The 15,139-nt window shown below is 45.5% G+C and overlaps 1 protein-coding gene across 1 annotated transcript in view; it reads right to left on the minus strand.

Moving 5' to 3' along the window:
- The window catches only part of GEN1 (GEN1 Holliday junction 5' flap endonuclease), a 113,061-nt gene that overhangs the window by 60,713 nt on the left and 37,209 nt on the right, over positions 1 to 15,139 (minus strand). Inside the window, 2 exon segments of the mRNA XM_030198843.1 lie at positions 3,025 to 3,116; positions 11,696 to 11,769. Of these exon segments, the coding sequence (XP_030054703.1) occupies positions 3,025 to 3,116; positions 11,696 to 11,769 (166 nt within the window).

Here is a 15,139-nt window from a genome sequence, read left to right on the forward strand (position 1 = left end):
GGAAGATCCGGACCGGACTAGGCTGAAATCTGGAACGGGTGACAATAACCAGACAGTTCATTGCAGCCATCAGGTCTGGCCACCAGGTGGCAAGAAGAAGGAGAGCACGAAACATGGGCACAACCGTGACACTCAGGAACAGAGCTGCAGACTGGAACTCAGAAGCAGCTGAAGGCTGAAACTCAGGAACAGAGCTGCAGACCGGAACTCAGAGGCAGCTGAAGGCTGAAACTCAGGAACAGAGCTGCAGACTGGAACTCAGAAGCAGCTGAAGACTGGAACTCAGGAACAGGGCAGCACGGCTGAACGGTTGCAAAGGCGAGGACTGAGGGGTGGGGAGCTCTGGGAAATACCACCCAATCTGGAAGTGGAGTTACTCCAGGGCCCAGCAGGCCTTCCTGTCACAGTCCTCAAAGCCATGTCTTTGGCATGTGCCTGTGCCCTAGGGAACCCCGCCCCCGACGGGGCTGATGCAGCCCGGATATTTTCTATGCGGTGCCCCAAACGCTGCCAAGCAGCCTTCGCCAGTCAGTGAGGGACGCCATCAGACGGTGACCCCCGCTGGTATGAAGAGTCTGCAGATCATGGCCAGGGGCATGACACGGAGAGCTCAAAGTTACCAACATATTCGGATACTGCGCCAAATCTGAAGACGCGCTGCTGCTGACCGTTTCCTCCACGTCCTGTGGGATTCACGGTTTGAACGCACTGCAACGCACGGATGCCGGCTGGTGGGTCCCACAGCAGGAATACCGATTAGCTGCCTCCGCAGGAGTCGCCATTCATCCCGAACACAAGCACTGTACCACACGGTGAGTCAGGATCCCTCCCCTGCACCAAGTAGAACTTTCAGCCTCCAAGTGGTTCTGAGTCAAACCCCAAGCTCACAATCGCCACGAGTCTTATCCCAAATGAAACACAATCTGGACTGATACTTTGCCCCATGCTCTCCAGCAAACTTCTTTTTTTTAAAGATTCTTGGGCTAAAAAGGAGAGCTCCACAGAAAAGGAGAGAAGGGAGGGAAGAAGTAAATTCACAGGGCACCAGAGATGGGGATCTGAAGACCTCCAGATATGATTCTGCAGATTCAAGCAACCCACAAAGCTCAACTGGGGACCAGTCGACCAACTGGACCAGAATCAAATCACTCAGAACCAGAGGCTGAAAAGTGTGCCCATTCACCTGCTGAGATAGAAAATACTGAGGAGCAGGACTGGATGCCAAGAGAGATATGTCTCGGCTCAGTTTCAGTTCTCTATCTCCATCTGCTGGTTGATGGACACAACTATCCCACATGTTCTAGAATAGTGAGAAGCAACATAATGGAAACAGTTTTATTTGACAGGGTACAGAAGCCTTCTCTCGCCTTCCTGGATGCCAGTGATGGATGTACACCCTGTCACAGTGTGATAATTTGCTATAAAACACAGCTAAATATCTTCCAGTCATGCCTCAAACTTTTTTTTGCAGTCTGAAATAAAATGCTGCAAGTTAAACATCTCCAAATATTCATCCACTTAGACGATCCAGCAATTTTGAAGAACCAAAGGCTTTTGATCAGAGAAGATTTCTGAATTTTTTGTATTAGTGTATATACATGGCTGAGTTAGAATGATCCAGTTGTATCTAATTTTCATCAGATTTCTTTTCACATGCCATTTTATTTACCTCTTTTCTACTGTCACTGAAATGCCCTGTACTTTTTCAGATTTGGATTTTAGTTCACACCGTCTTAGTAGCAGTTCAAAGAGGGTTATGTTCAGGTACAACATTTCCCTGTTCTTGGAAGACTTGCACTCTAAGAGGCTTGTTTTACTAAGCTGTGTTAGGTACTAATGCAGCCTAAAATAGCACACGCTCAGGCTTCTTGCGGTAACTGCTAAATTAGCACACGCTAATCCAGGCTAAGGAATATTTGTATTTTGGGGGGAGGAGCATGTCAGGAGGACAGACGGTGGGTGCTCCTGTGCTAAAGTTAGAGCAGGATTACCATGTGAGCCTTTACTGCCTACAAAATGGGTGGCAGTAAGTGGTTACATGGTTATTTGTTTTAATGGCCGCATACTAAATAACAACATTAGCATATGGCCATTAATAGAAAAAAATTGGTCATTTTACGGCTGCGGTAAAAATGGCCTTATGCATGGGAAAAACCCATGCAAATGTGTGCTAAGTCCTTTATTTATTTATTTAGTTTTACCGCAGCTTATTAAAAGTTCCCCTAAATATGTACCTGAGGCAATGGAGGGCTAAGTGACTTGCACAAGATCACATAGAGTGGTCAGTCAGATTTGAACTTTGTCTTCCATGGTTTTCAGCTCATTGCTCTAACCATAAGGCTACTCCCTCAGCTCAAAATCTTGCCTAAGGTAAAAAAATGCTTGAAGTTTTGTAAAGTGTCGCCATTCTACCTTCTCACTAAAGTCTGAAAGTCCAGTTAGATGGACATCCTCCAGGGATTATGTGGCTCAGTTTGTTACTATTCTGTTGTGCTCAATAACACAATAATTCTTTCCTGTTCTAAAGGTTTTCCATCCATTTTTTTTTTTTTTTTAAACGGAGCCAGCGGGAGGGGGGAGAAAAGGAGGGACCTGGCACCACCAGGTTTGCACTTGCTCAAAAGAGCCCTCAACCCCAGGCCTCAACAAAACCTAAGGATTAGGCTTGGAGGCCTAGCCAGAGCTGCTGCTGTGTGTGACCACCACCTGCTGAGATAGAGAACATACTGAGGAGTTTCCGGCAGCACATGACCACATATAGGGAGGCAAAAGTTTGCTCTCTATCTCCACCTGCTGGTAGATGGACACAACCCACCAGTCTATGGATTGATCAGCTTGATGATATGGAATATAATACACTTAAAACTTGTACCTAACTTATGCTGGAGTACTTATTTATATATCATACTGAAAATCATATTTTATGGCAAGAGAGTAAAAGGTTCACAATTTAATATACAGCCACACTCCATAGACATTTGAGAACATAAAAAATAAATGAAATACAGGATGCTGTCTCATTACCTGGATGGCAACATACAGAACAATGAATTCTTTTCTTAATGGCTACAGGTTGAGCTTCACCGTTTTGAAACTGCTTTTCCCATATACGAAACCTGAAACATAAAATTTGAAAACTCCCTTTTAAATTAACAAGCAGGAAATTAAAGGTATGGGCCTCAATGCGAAACAGCTTCTGTGCTGATTTTCAGTGCCACAAGCCTTGATATGCAACTCTCCTGCGTTTTTGCTACTAGTCTATATCCCCTTCCACTTATTTTAGACAGCAGTCATGCACTTTTGTTCCATCAGGACCACAAACAGTGGGCCTGGTATATGACCTATAGGTGACACTGTAGAACAATAGTTGAGACATCCACTTTCCAGAGGTTGTAACTCTGATTATAGCATCCCAACTCCCAGCCAGTCCAAGAAGCAGACTCCTTTTTTCAGGAATCAAACCCAGGTTCTCTGAAAGCGAATCACCAGGTTAGCTGTATAAATATATTTCACATGCTTCATAAAATAAGAATTTGCTTATATTTTGTTTTGTTTGCCTGCTTGCAAGCAACACCAATGTCAAAGGCTGGACTAGCTAGCAGAGAGACAAAACTGAAAATAAATGGAGGAAGAGAGAAAGAAGCAAAGCTGGAGGGAACTCCAGGACTTGCCAGACTAAGACCTAGAGGAACTGGTACGAAAAAGTGGCAAAGAAAAAGTGACTGGCAGAGATTTCCAATCAGAGCAGTAGTCTAGGCATTTCAGCATCCAGGCCAGGTCAGAACATTCACGCTCCCCTATTCCCACTTAAATCCTCTCTCCTTTATCCTTCCACTCTAACCCTGTTTTTTTTTGTTCTTCTCACACAACCTGGTTAGTAGGAAAGTTGAATTCCTCATAGCTTTCCATATGCTGCTGGCTCTGATGATAACTAACCTTTCTGCTATTGCTGCTTTCCCAATGCCTCTTTTTTCATCTGCATGCTATCAGTTACTCTAGTACTGATGTAAAGTAATGCTGGTCACACGTTACCAGCATTGCTGTTGAAGAAATGCTAGACAGCCTGGAAGATGAAAATCTGTGTCCTCCTAGGTAGACTTAGAATTTATTTGTTTATTTATTTATTTTGGGGTGGGGGTGGGGGGGGTGGGGAGGATGAAAGCTCTTTCCACCCCTAGGCTAATTTCAGCTTTGGGTAGCTGGAAGTATCTGCACTACATGTGACTCTGGATTTAGTCGGGGTGGGGTAGTGGCCCCCTCCTGTACTTTTTACAAGTGGCAGCCTGGCAGCTACTCCTAGCAAATCAATTCTAATTCAAGAGAGGGCAGGGGGGTGACAGGAAGCTCTCATTACCCCCCAGAATAACTTCTAAATGCAATGGGGAGTGAAGGACAGTAACCAGAACAGAGATAACAGTATAGGCACCAAATTTCAGCTACCTAGATTCAAAATGCTCATCCTAAAATCTCAAGAGAGGCACCAAATTTCAGCTACCTAGATTCAAAATGCTCATCCTAAAATCTCAAGAGAATCCATGTACGTGGAGAACTCAATAGATCCCACGGCACGTAAAGTGTAAACAAAAAGGTGAGAATATGAGCCAGACTATCCAATAATTGGACCTGAAGTTAAGTTTAAAATAAACAAAATTTAATAATATTCAAACAAATAATAATAACAAAATTCCACATTAAAAACATTGTGTTTCGGCTGGATGGCCTACATCAGGAGTCTATAAACAAAAACAGTAAATAAATACATGAATAAAATATACATAGATATGATATGCAAAAAGAGGAACAACTATGAGATATAAGATATCATAAAACATTGATCATTCGGGCCTCGCAACGGGGAGGACTTAACATAGGTTAACCTGAAACTATATACAGCTAGCTGAGAGTGCATCCTGGAACAGAATAAAATGGGCCTAGGGGGGTGGAGTTGGATTCTAAACAGATTCTGCAGCACTGACTGCCCAAACCGACTGTCACGTCAGGTATTTTTTCAAGACAGTAATGTGAGGTGAATGTGTGGACTGAAGACCACGTTGCAGCTTTGCAAATCTCTTCAATGGAGGTTGACTTTAAGTGAGCCACTGACACAGCCATGGCTCTAGCATTATGAGCCGTGACATGGCCCTCCAGAGTCAGCCCAGCTTGCGCATAAGTGAAGGAAATGCAATCTGCCAGCCAATTGGAGATTGTGTGTTTTCTGATGGCGACTCCCCTCCTGTTGGGATCAAGAGCAACAAACTGGGCGGACTGTCTGAAAGGCTTCGTCCGCTCCACGTAAACGACCAGTGCTCTCTTGCAGTCCAAGGTGTGCAAACTGGTTTCGCCAGGGTGGGCATGAGGGCGGGGAAAAAATGTTGGCAAGACAATCGACTTGTTCAGATACGGAACTCCAATACACCTTCGGCAGGAACTTAGGATGCGTGCGGAGGACTACTCTGTTGTGATGAAATTTAGTATAAGGTGCATCCACTACTAGGGCCTGAAGATCACTGACCCTACGAGCTGAAGTAACAGCCACCAAGAAAATGACCTTCCAGGTCAATTACTTCAGATAGCAGGAATTCAGTGGCTCAAAAGGAGCTTTCATCAGCTGGGTGAGAACGACGTTGAGATCCCACGACACTGGTGGAGGTTTGACAGGGAGCTTTGACAAAAGCAAACCTCTCATGAAGCGAATAAATAAAGGCTGTCCAGAGATAGGCTTACCCTCTACACGTCGATGATAAGCGCTAATTGCACTGACGTGAACCCTTACAGAGTTGGTCTTGAGACCAGACTCTGACAAGTGTAGAAGGTATTCAAGCAGGATCTGTGAAGGACAAGATAGAGTATCTAGGGCCTTGCTTTCACACCAGATGGCAAACCTCCTCAATTTGAAAGAATAACACCTCTTTGTGGAATCTTTCCTGGAAGCAAGCAAGACTCGGGAGACACCCTCTGAAAGACCCAAAGAGGCAAATTCTAAGTTCTCAGCATCCAGGCCGTGAGAGCCAGAGACTGGAGGTTGGGATGTAGAAGCGACCCCTCATCCTGAGTGATGAGGGTTGGCAAACACTCTAATCTCCACGGTTCTTCGGAGGATAACTCCAGAAGAAGAGGGAACCAAATCTGACGCGGCCAGTAGGGTGTAATCAGGATCATGGTTCTGCAGTCTTGCTTGAGTTTCAGCAAAGACTTCCCTACTAGAGGTATGGGAGAATAATGTAGGAGAAAGGCATCTGACGCTAGTCTGTCATGGGCCTGAAGCCTGGAACAGAACTGAGGGACCTTGTGATTGATTTGAATTGCAAAAGGATCCACCGAGGGGGTGTCCCACCCTCGGTTCAGTGACCACTTGTGAGATTGCATTACCCTGCTCAGCCTGTTGGCCAAACTGTTGTTTACACCTGCCAGATAAATGGCTTGGAGAAACATGCCGTGATGGTGTGCCCAAAGCCACATCCAGACAGCTTCCTGACACAGAGGGCGAGATCCAGTGCCCCCCTGCTTGTTGGTGTAGTATATCGCAACCTGATTGTCTGTTTGAATCAAGATGATTTGGTTGGACAGCCGATCTCTGAAAGCCTTTAGAGCGTTTCAGATCGCTCGTAATTCCAGGAGGTTGATCTGAAGACCTGTTTCCTGGAAAGACCTGGCTCCCTGAGTGTGAAGCCCATCTACATGAGCTCCCCACCCCTGGAGGGATACATCCATCGTCAGCACTTTTTGTGGCTGAGGAATTTCGAATGATTGTCCCATGGCCAAATTGGATTGGATTGTCCACCACTGAAGAGAATTCCGAAAGTCGGTGGACAGTTGGATCACATCCTCTAGATTCCTTTCAGCTTGATACCACTGGGAAGCTAGGGTCCATTGAGCTGATATCATATGTAGACATACCATGGATGTTACATGAACTGTGGAGGTCATGTGCCCCAAAAGTCTCAACATCTGCCGAGCTGTGACCTGCTGAAACACTCAAACTGTGGACATCAGGGACATCCCCTTGTCTCGGGGAGATAAGCTCAAGCTGTCTTCGTGTCCAGTAGTGCTCCAATGAGCTCCAATTTCTAAACAGGAGTGAGATGGGACTTGGAGTAATTTATTATGAATCCCAGTAGCTCTAGCACTTGAATGGTCATCCGCATGGTCTCCAGAGCACCGTCCTCCAAGGTGCTCTTTACCAGCCAATCGTCGAGATAAGGAAATACATGCACTCCCAGTCTGCGTAGCAATGCTGCAACTACTGCTTCAAACTTAGTAAACACTCTGGGCACACACATCAGTCCAAAGAGCAGTACACGGTACTGAAAGTGCTGTGTTCCCAGCCGAAACCGAAGATACTTCCTGTGAGTTGGAAGTATCGAGATGTATGTGTAAGCATCCTTTAAGTCCAGAGAGTATAGCCAATCGTTCTCTTGAATCATGGGAAGAAGGGTGCCCAGAGAAACCATCCTGAACTTTTCTGGGACTAGGAATTTGTTCAGGGCCCTTAGGTCTAGGATGGGATGCATCCCCCCTGTTTTCTTTTGCACAAGGAAGTACCTGGAATAGAATCCCAGCTCTTCTTCCCCTGGTGGAACGGATTCGACTGCATGGACCTTTAGAAAGGCAGAGTTCCTCTGCAAGTACCTGCCTGTGCTGGGAGCTGTAAGGATGAGCTCCCGGTGGGCAATTTGGAGGTTTGCATTCCAGATTGAGGGTGTATCCTAACCGGACTATTTGAAGAACCCACCGGTCGGAGGTTACGAGAGGCCACCTTTGGTAAAAAACATTAACCTCCCTCCAACCAGCAAGTGGTCCGGTATGGACACTTTTACTGTGCCTATGCTTCGCTGGAGCCAGTCAAAATCCTGTCCCTTGCTTTTGCTGGAGAGCAGCAGGGGCCTTAGGCACATGCTGTTGACAAGAACAAGCGCACTGGGGATGAGCCTGACCAGGCTGTTGGGATGCCAGAGTGTACCTACGCCTAGCATAGGAATAGGGACCACTCCGTGCCCCCCCCCCCAAATCCTCCTAGTTGAGGAGGCTGTAGCAGAAGGTGCCTGGCGGGAGAGAGAAGCCATAGCATCATTGTGCTTCATGATCTGGTCAACCAGATCTTACACCTTCTCTCTGAAAAGGTTATTCCCCCCGGCAAGGTACATCCGCTATCCTCTGCTGGACTGAATGAACCAGGTCAGAGACACGTAGCCATGAGAGTCTGCGCATCGCTATACCCTGAGCAGTGATTCTGGACGCCACATCAAAAGTATCATAAGTGCCCCTGGCCAGGAATTTACAACAAGCCTTCTGCTGCCTGACCACCTGGCGAAAAGGCTCGGCCTGCTCTGGAGGGAGGGCACTGACCAAGGAAGACAGCTGCCTCACCGAGTACCGCAAGTGAACGCTCATGTAGAGCTGGTAAGATTGGATATGGGCAGTGAGCATAGCGGCCTGATACATCTTCCTCCCAAAAGAGCCCAAGGTCCTAGCTTCTCTACCCGGGGGTGCCGAGGCATAGTCCCTAGTACTCTGGCTCTTTTGAGGGCAGAGTCCACCACTATGGAATTGTGTGGTAACTGAGACCTCATCAACCCAGGTTCACCATGGATCTGATATTGGGAATCAGTCTTCTTTGGGATCACGGGAGCAGACAGAGGGAACGATCAGTTTCGCATAAGGACTTCCTTGAGTACCTTATGCAAAGGAGCAGTCACAGCCTCCTTAGGTGGAGAGGGATAATCCAGGACCTCGAGCATCTCAGCCCTGGGCTCATCCTCCAGCTCCATAGGGAATGGAATAGCAATAGCCATTTTCCAGACAAAAGATGTAAAAGAGAGACTCTCAGGAGAAGACAGTCTCCTTTCAGGTGGAGGGGAAGGTTCAGAGGGAATCCCAAAAGACTCATCGGAGGAAAAGTATCTGGGATCTTCCTCTGACTCCCACGAACGCTCCTCTTCAGTATCGGAAAGCACTTCCCTAAGGGAACTCCAAGACTGAGCCTGCCTCAACGCTGAGGATCGATGTCCTTGATGGCGATGTCGAGAAGCCGACACCCGCATGGAATGTGGTGAAGCTTCCTCCACCGACGTCGAAGGAGAGTTGATCTGGGTGGCAGCCGACACCGATGCCGCAAGCAGCACTGAGGACGGGGAGCTCACCGCAGGAGAAGGGCCAGATGCCGCTGCAGCAGGTGGCGTGAAACGCGCAAGCACCCCCGACACCAAAGCAGACTGGCACAGCAGTCCTTCCAGAAGCTCTGGAAGCAGGGCCCGGATGCGCTCGTTGAGAGCCACCATCGGAGAAGGCTGCGGGGCCAGTGGAGCAACTGGAGGCAGAATCTGCTGAGGTTAAGGAGCAGGTACTGGGCTGCCAAGAGTCTGACGCATCAGCACCTCCTGTATGGAGGGGGAGCAATCCTCTCAGCGCCGATGCTTCTTGGGTGCCGAATCCTTCTACGCCCCGGAGCTCCCAGCATGATGTGTCGAAGGAGATCGGTGACGGTACTTCTTCGCCTTCGCTTGATGCCCGTCACCGAGGCTCCTTGGTGCCGACGAGGACGATGTGGAATTCTCAAGTCTCCTCGGGGTCGGGACCGACCAGGGCCTGCATAGCAGGAGGCCTCAAGACAGGTGGAGACCCACTTGACATCTCATTTCTCCCAGTGCAACTTGGTCTCTCAGCAGCCTTTATCTTTGCTCGATGCTGACGTCGGAGGACCGAACCGAGCCCCAAAATGTTTCTCGCTTTGGGCTTCTTGAGCTACTTAGGTCCGCTTCTTCATACGAAGACACAGAGCATAAGCAGCTGGGCTGTGGTTGGGCCCAAGGCACTGGATACACCAGGAATGGGTATCGGTACCTGAGATGGTCCAATTGCACCGAGTACAACGTTTGAAGCTGCGGTTCTTTATTTTTTATTTTTTTAAGAAAACAAAGTAGAATAATAATAATAATTTAAAAAAAAAGCGAAAAAAAAATCGCTCTTCAGAAGAAACTCTGTCCTGGGCCAGAATGAGAACCACAGGAGGAACCTGCCGCACCTTGTCGCGGAAAAAAAGTAACTGAGGTACGCACTAGCGTGGTGGGTGGAAAGTCAGTCTGCGCATGTGCGGTGCACGCACGCCAGAAGACTCTAGCGAAGTTTTTTTGTTCTTTGCTATGGCAAAATGCTGATTCCTGGGCTGATGCATACATCGACCCACGTGTGAGAATAATGCAGCCTGCTTGTTCACGGAGAATACTGCTGTTAGGGTTCTTAGTTATGTGAAAAAATATGATCATGTTACTCCCTTCTCAAACTTAATCACTGGCTTCCCATACAATTTAGAATACAATTTAAAATCTATGTTCTAACTCAAAGTTCTGCAAATTGGTATCCCTGCTTTTCTTTCCTCACTGATTATTCCTTATGCCCCATGTGACACTGCGAGCGAGGGTTGAGGGTGGGACTCTGAAATAACACAGCTGGACAAAGGGATATAAATGAAAACAAGTTTATTTAATTGAATCCTGAGGCCTGTTTGTCACAGGACTAGGAACAAAAGATAGACCGCCTCTGTAATTCAATAAGCAGTCTTAAGCAGGCCTCAGACTAGAAAAGACTGAACACAGTCTATGGTTGGTAGGGCGGCCCTGCCCAAACACAGCCTGTGAGTCTTTCTCGGTTCTTCTCCAAGTACTAGGGTCTGGCTCCAGCCAGACCTCAGAGCAAGGCTTATCAGTCTCAAACAAGATGCAAAAGCGGCTTACCTCAGCCAGATCACAATTCTCAAACACAGGTGGTGGTAGCATACACTGGGGCTTTGATTCCTTCTTCTCTCTGGGCCTCCTTAATCTCAGTCAGGCCCTGCCTTATATACTTCCTGGTTTAGGCTTCACCACTTCCCTCATGGGCAGGACTAGTGTTCTTAAAGTGGCTCAGGCTGTCTAAGGGACTGTTCTTAAGAGTGAGGAGCAGAGTTCTATAAACCCCCTCACACCCCACCAAAAGATCTTCACTCTCTTAATGATTGTCAATTACACATTCCCCTGGTGTCTTGTGCCCATTTGGATTCTATTTCCTCCTCTGCCTTCTACTGAACAGCTCACTTTTTGTGGGATTCACTTCCAGCACAAAAAAGGCTGGAATCCTCAAACATAAAGATTAAAAAATGCCCTGAAAACACGTCTATTTAGTAAAGCTTTTGATGCTTAGACAGGATTTTGGATGGACAACTAGATTCCTCTGTCTGATGCCTTTAACTTCTGGATTATACTGTGCCTGAGTGTTAGACTGAACTGTGTGACGGTCTTACCTTTGCTCTTAGAGCAATTCTAGAGCAACGTTTATTTGATCTAATAATCAATCCTATTCTATCTTCTTCTCTGTCTGTCCTTTTATATTTGTCTTATTATCTCTGTTTACTATCCTATCACATTAATGGAATTCTTTTCTACCTCTCTTTTATTTATTGTAAACTGCTCTTCTGCTGACTATTTTGCTTTGAAGAGTAATATATTAAAACTAAATAAACCTTAAACCATTTGGAGTTCAATCTTGACTGAAAATCAGTCTATAACTAATTATTGTGCAGATTTACACATTTTGTGCTATTCAAACCAGATCTGATTAATGGTAAGCAAAAGCCTAACCACAGTTAACAAATTTAAGAGATCCAAAGCAACCAAACAAGATTATTATTCCAGAAAAGCAAAAATCAAGATTTATTGTATACCTTTCCAGCAAGCTCTGTCCTTTCAGACACTCTATCAGCTTTATAGCTTGTTCTTTTCCAACTCCTGGAACTCCCTTTCAGAGGCAAAAAATAAGAACATAAAACATTTAAGATGATATTTTAAACATTACCATTAAAAATAAAATGAAAAGCTAGTTAAGCAATTAAGTACCTTCTATAATATTCCAGTATTCCAAGTACAATATTCTAAGTAAGAATACATGCTAATTAACACACCTGCAAAAGTTCCATTCATTGCTGTAAGGCAGGGGGTGCTCAATGTTGGTCCTCAACCCAGTCGGGTTTTCAGGATTTCCCCAATGAATATGCATGAGTTCTATTGCATTCACTGCCTCCACTGTATGCAAAATAGAACTCATGCATATTCACTGTGGAAATCATGAAAACTCGACTGGGTTGGGGATCTCAAGGACCAATATTGAGCATCCTTGCTCTAGCAATAGTGTCACTTGCATTATAATTAGGGCTCCAGCGCAGGCAAAACAGCCAATTGCGATTAATAATTTTAATCTTGTGATTTAAGGGGGGGGGGGGGGGGCACATTTCCTCTACCTTCCCCCGCATTAAGTACTATACATTTGCTGGTGGGGATGCCAAAGCCCCGCCAGTTGAAGAAATCCACTGCCAAAGCCCCTTCCTCCTCATACTGTCTCAGGAGTGACAAAGCTGCCACTCTCCAAACATGCTCAGTTCATGCTTGGGGAGTGCAAGAGTCAGAGGCTGGAAGCATGGTGCTGACTTCCTCACTGCTGAGGCTGTTTGAGGAGGAAAAGGGTGACACAGGAAGTGGATTTCTTTGGCTAGCAGGGCTTCTGCTACCTCATCAGCCATTGAACAGGAACTGCAGATTTGGAGGTGACCTGAGCCCAATGTGGAGGACCTAGGTCCCCAAGACCCCCCCCCCCCCCCCTTTGTGGCTATGCCACTGATTAAAAGCTCAGTATCCTCCTTTCTCCCGCCCCTAAGTCCAGCTCTATTTTCTTCCCTCCCTTCTACCCCTAGGCCCATTATTTTTCTCTCTTCCCTCCCCCCACCCCACCCCAGGCCTATTATCTCTCTCCTTCTCCCCTCCCCCAGTCCATCTTTCTTTTACTTCATTCCCTCCACTCTAGGTCCATTATTTCTCGCTCTCTTTCTTCCCTCCATCCCTCTGAGTCCAGCATCTCTCCCTCTCTGTTTTCCTCCCTCCCTCCATCCTTCTCTCCCTACCCTCCCAGATCTATCCACGGTTCTCTCTCCATTCCCTCCCTCTCCTCCCCACCAACGGTCTGGCGCAAGCATCTTTCCCTCCCATCCCGGACTTGCCCACAGTTCTCTCTCTCAAATCCCTCCTCCCCTAGCCTGGTTCCTGCATCTCTCTCTCCCCTACTGGACCTGCCTGCGGCTCTTTCTCAAGTGTCTGCCTGGTGTACCTTTTGAAAAGAAAGCAAGTCTTCGGCCCTGCCACACTCAAAGGCTGCCTGCAGCTGACATGGGCCTTTCCTTCTGATCCATCCCACCCCTTCTGATGCAACTTCCTGTTTTTGGAAGGGCAGGACAGGTTAGAAGGAAAGGCCCGTTGCAGGCAGCCTTTGAGTACAGCTGTTGCTGGTGCTGCAGGGCTGAAGACTTGCTTTCTTTTCAAAAGGTACACCAGGCCGGTGGATAGAGACAGCCGTGGGCAGGTCTGGGAGGGGAGGGAGAGAATGCCAGACCATGCACAGTGGGGCAGAAGGTGGGCATCAAGCGATTAATTACTAATCAAGTTTAAATTTTTAAATCATGATTACTACTTAAAGCACTAATCGCAATTAACACGCAGCCCTAATTATAATGCTCTTATGTTGTCAGATTAGTGATTTTTCAAACCTCTGCATTCAAGTGAGACTGCTCATTCCTGTCACTGTATACACAAAACTAACTCGTTTGGAAACATTGCCCTGGGACAATGAGATTTTGTATCATATTGGTCAGATACCAATTTGGTAACAATCCCACAGACAGATCTCTAAAGAGTTCAATGAGGGAGCTGGGAGAAAAGGATTCCTCAACGCAGCAGATTTATGTGACTTTTTTACTCATTCTACAACATGGCGCTTTAAGGTTAGACACCATTTTTGTGCGCCTGTTATAGAATGCTACCATATACATGTGTATAGGACTAACTTCTATAAATAGAGCCGAAAAAATTGCTCAGATGCAGTTTGTAGAATAGCGCTTAGTGTAAGGAACCATGTATACATTTAGGTGTGACTATTTACACCAGCAAAACCTTGGTGTAAATCCCTGTGCCTAAATTAAGCACGGATCCCCCTTATTCTATAATGGCCTCGACCCGTTTTATCCGCACATATATTTACACACATTGATTTTAATTAATGCAATTAGCACTAATAAAGGCCCAATTATCAGCTCTAATTGGCTAGTTATTCAATTAAATTGCATGTGTGTCCAAATTAGCACGCACAATTTAAAGTGCCATTTATAGAATTCAGGGGATAATGTGCAATTAGGTGTGTGTGTGTAAGCTGTGTGCTAAGCAATATTCTATAATATGAGTATGTGATTGCCTTAGCATGTAACTGCAAGGGAGTAGAACAGAACAGTGGTGGCAAGCAAAACACGGCAGACCACTATCTAGTAGAAAATGATTTTATTGATCAAAAGTGCCCGATGTGGTCATGTTTCACCTTCCTAAAGGCTGCATCAGGAGGATTACACTGTACAATCAAAACAAATATAATAAGTGAAAAACAAAAAAATATATATACTTGAAACCAACTAAATTCATTGAAAAATCATAAACAATTAGTCGTCATTCACAGCAATGTCACAGTAAAACCTGAAAGCAGAAAGAATAACATAGAGATGTAGCAGTGAGTTGATAAAACAGATGGACATGCTTTTATGTTTTAGTAGACTATCATTTTATCATATAATTCATGTTTCTAAGATGTCTGATTTTTTATATTTTATTGACTGTTCACTGTGGATTCTAAAGATTAATTACATATTTATTGATTATTTATTTATTTAGGGCCCTGTTTACAAAGGTGCTAGGTACATTAAAAGCAATAAGTTGTCAAAAGAATCAGTTGCACCGCTAGCTTATGTATTAAGGGACATGTTTACTAAGCTGCATTACAGGCGCTAGCATTTTTAATGCGCGTTAATCATATAAGCGCCTACAATATCCCTACACGTGCCTACATGATTAGTACATGCACTAATTGTAGACATGTTAAAAACAATAACGCGCCTTAGTAAACAGGGCCCTAAGTTTTTTTGAGGAGTATTTCACTTTTAACATACAGTTTTTAAAGTTTTTGCACTCCCCTGCACTTCCTTTAAAAGTTTTGTTTTATCTATAAAACAATTTTTATAAAGTTTGGATTAAAATTCCTCTTTTTTTTTTTCAAAGTTTTGCTATGTTTAACAATACTT

This window comes from Microcaecilia unicolor, chromosome 3 (genome assembly GCF_901765095.1).
Source record: "Microcaecilia unicolor chromosome 3, aMicUni1.1, whole genome shotgun sequence".
In the NCBI taxonomy this organism is placed as follows: domain Eukaryota; kingdom Metazoa; phylum Chordata; class Amphibia; order Gymnophiona; family Siphonopidae; genus Microcaecilia; species Microcaecilia unicolor.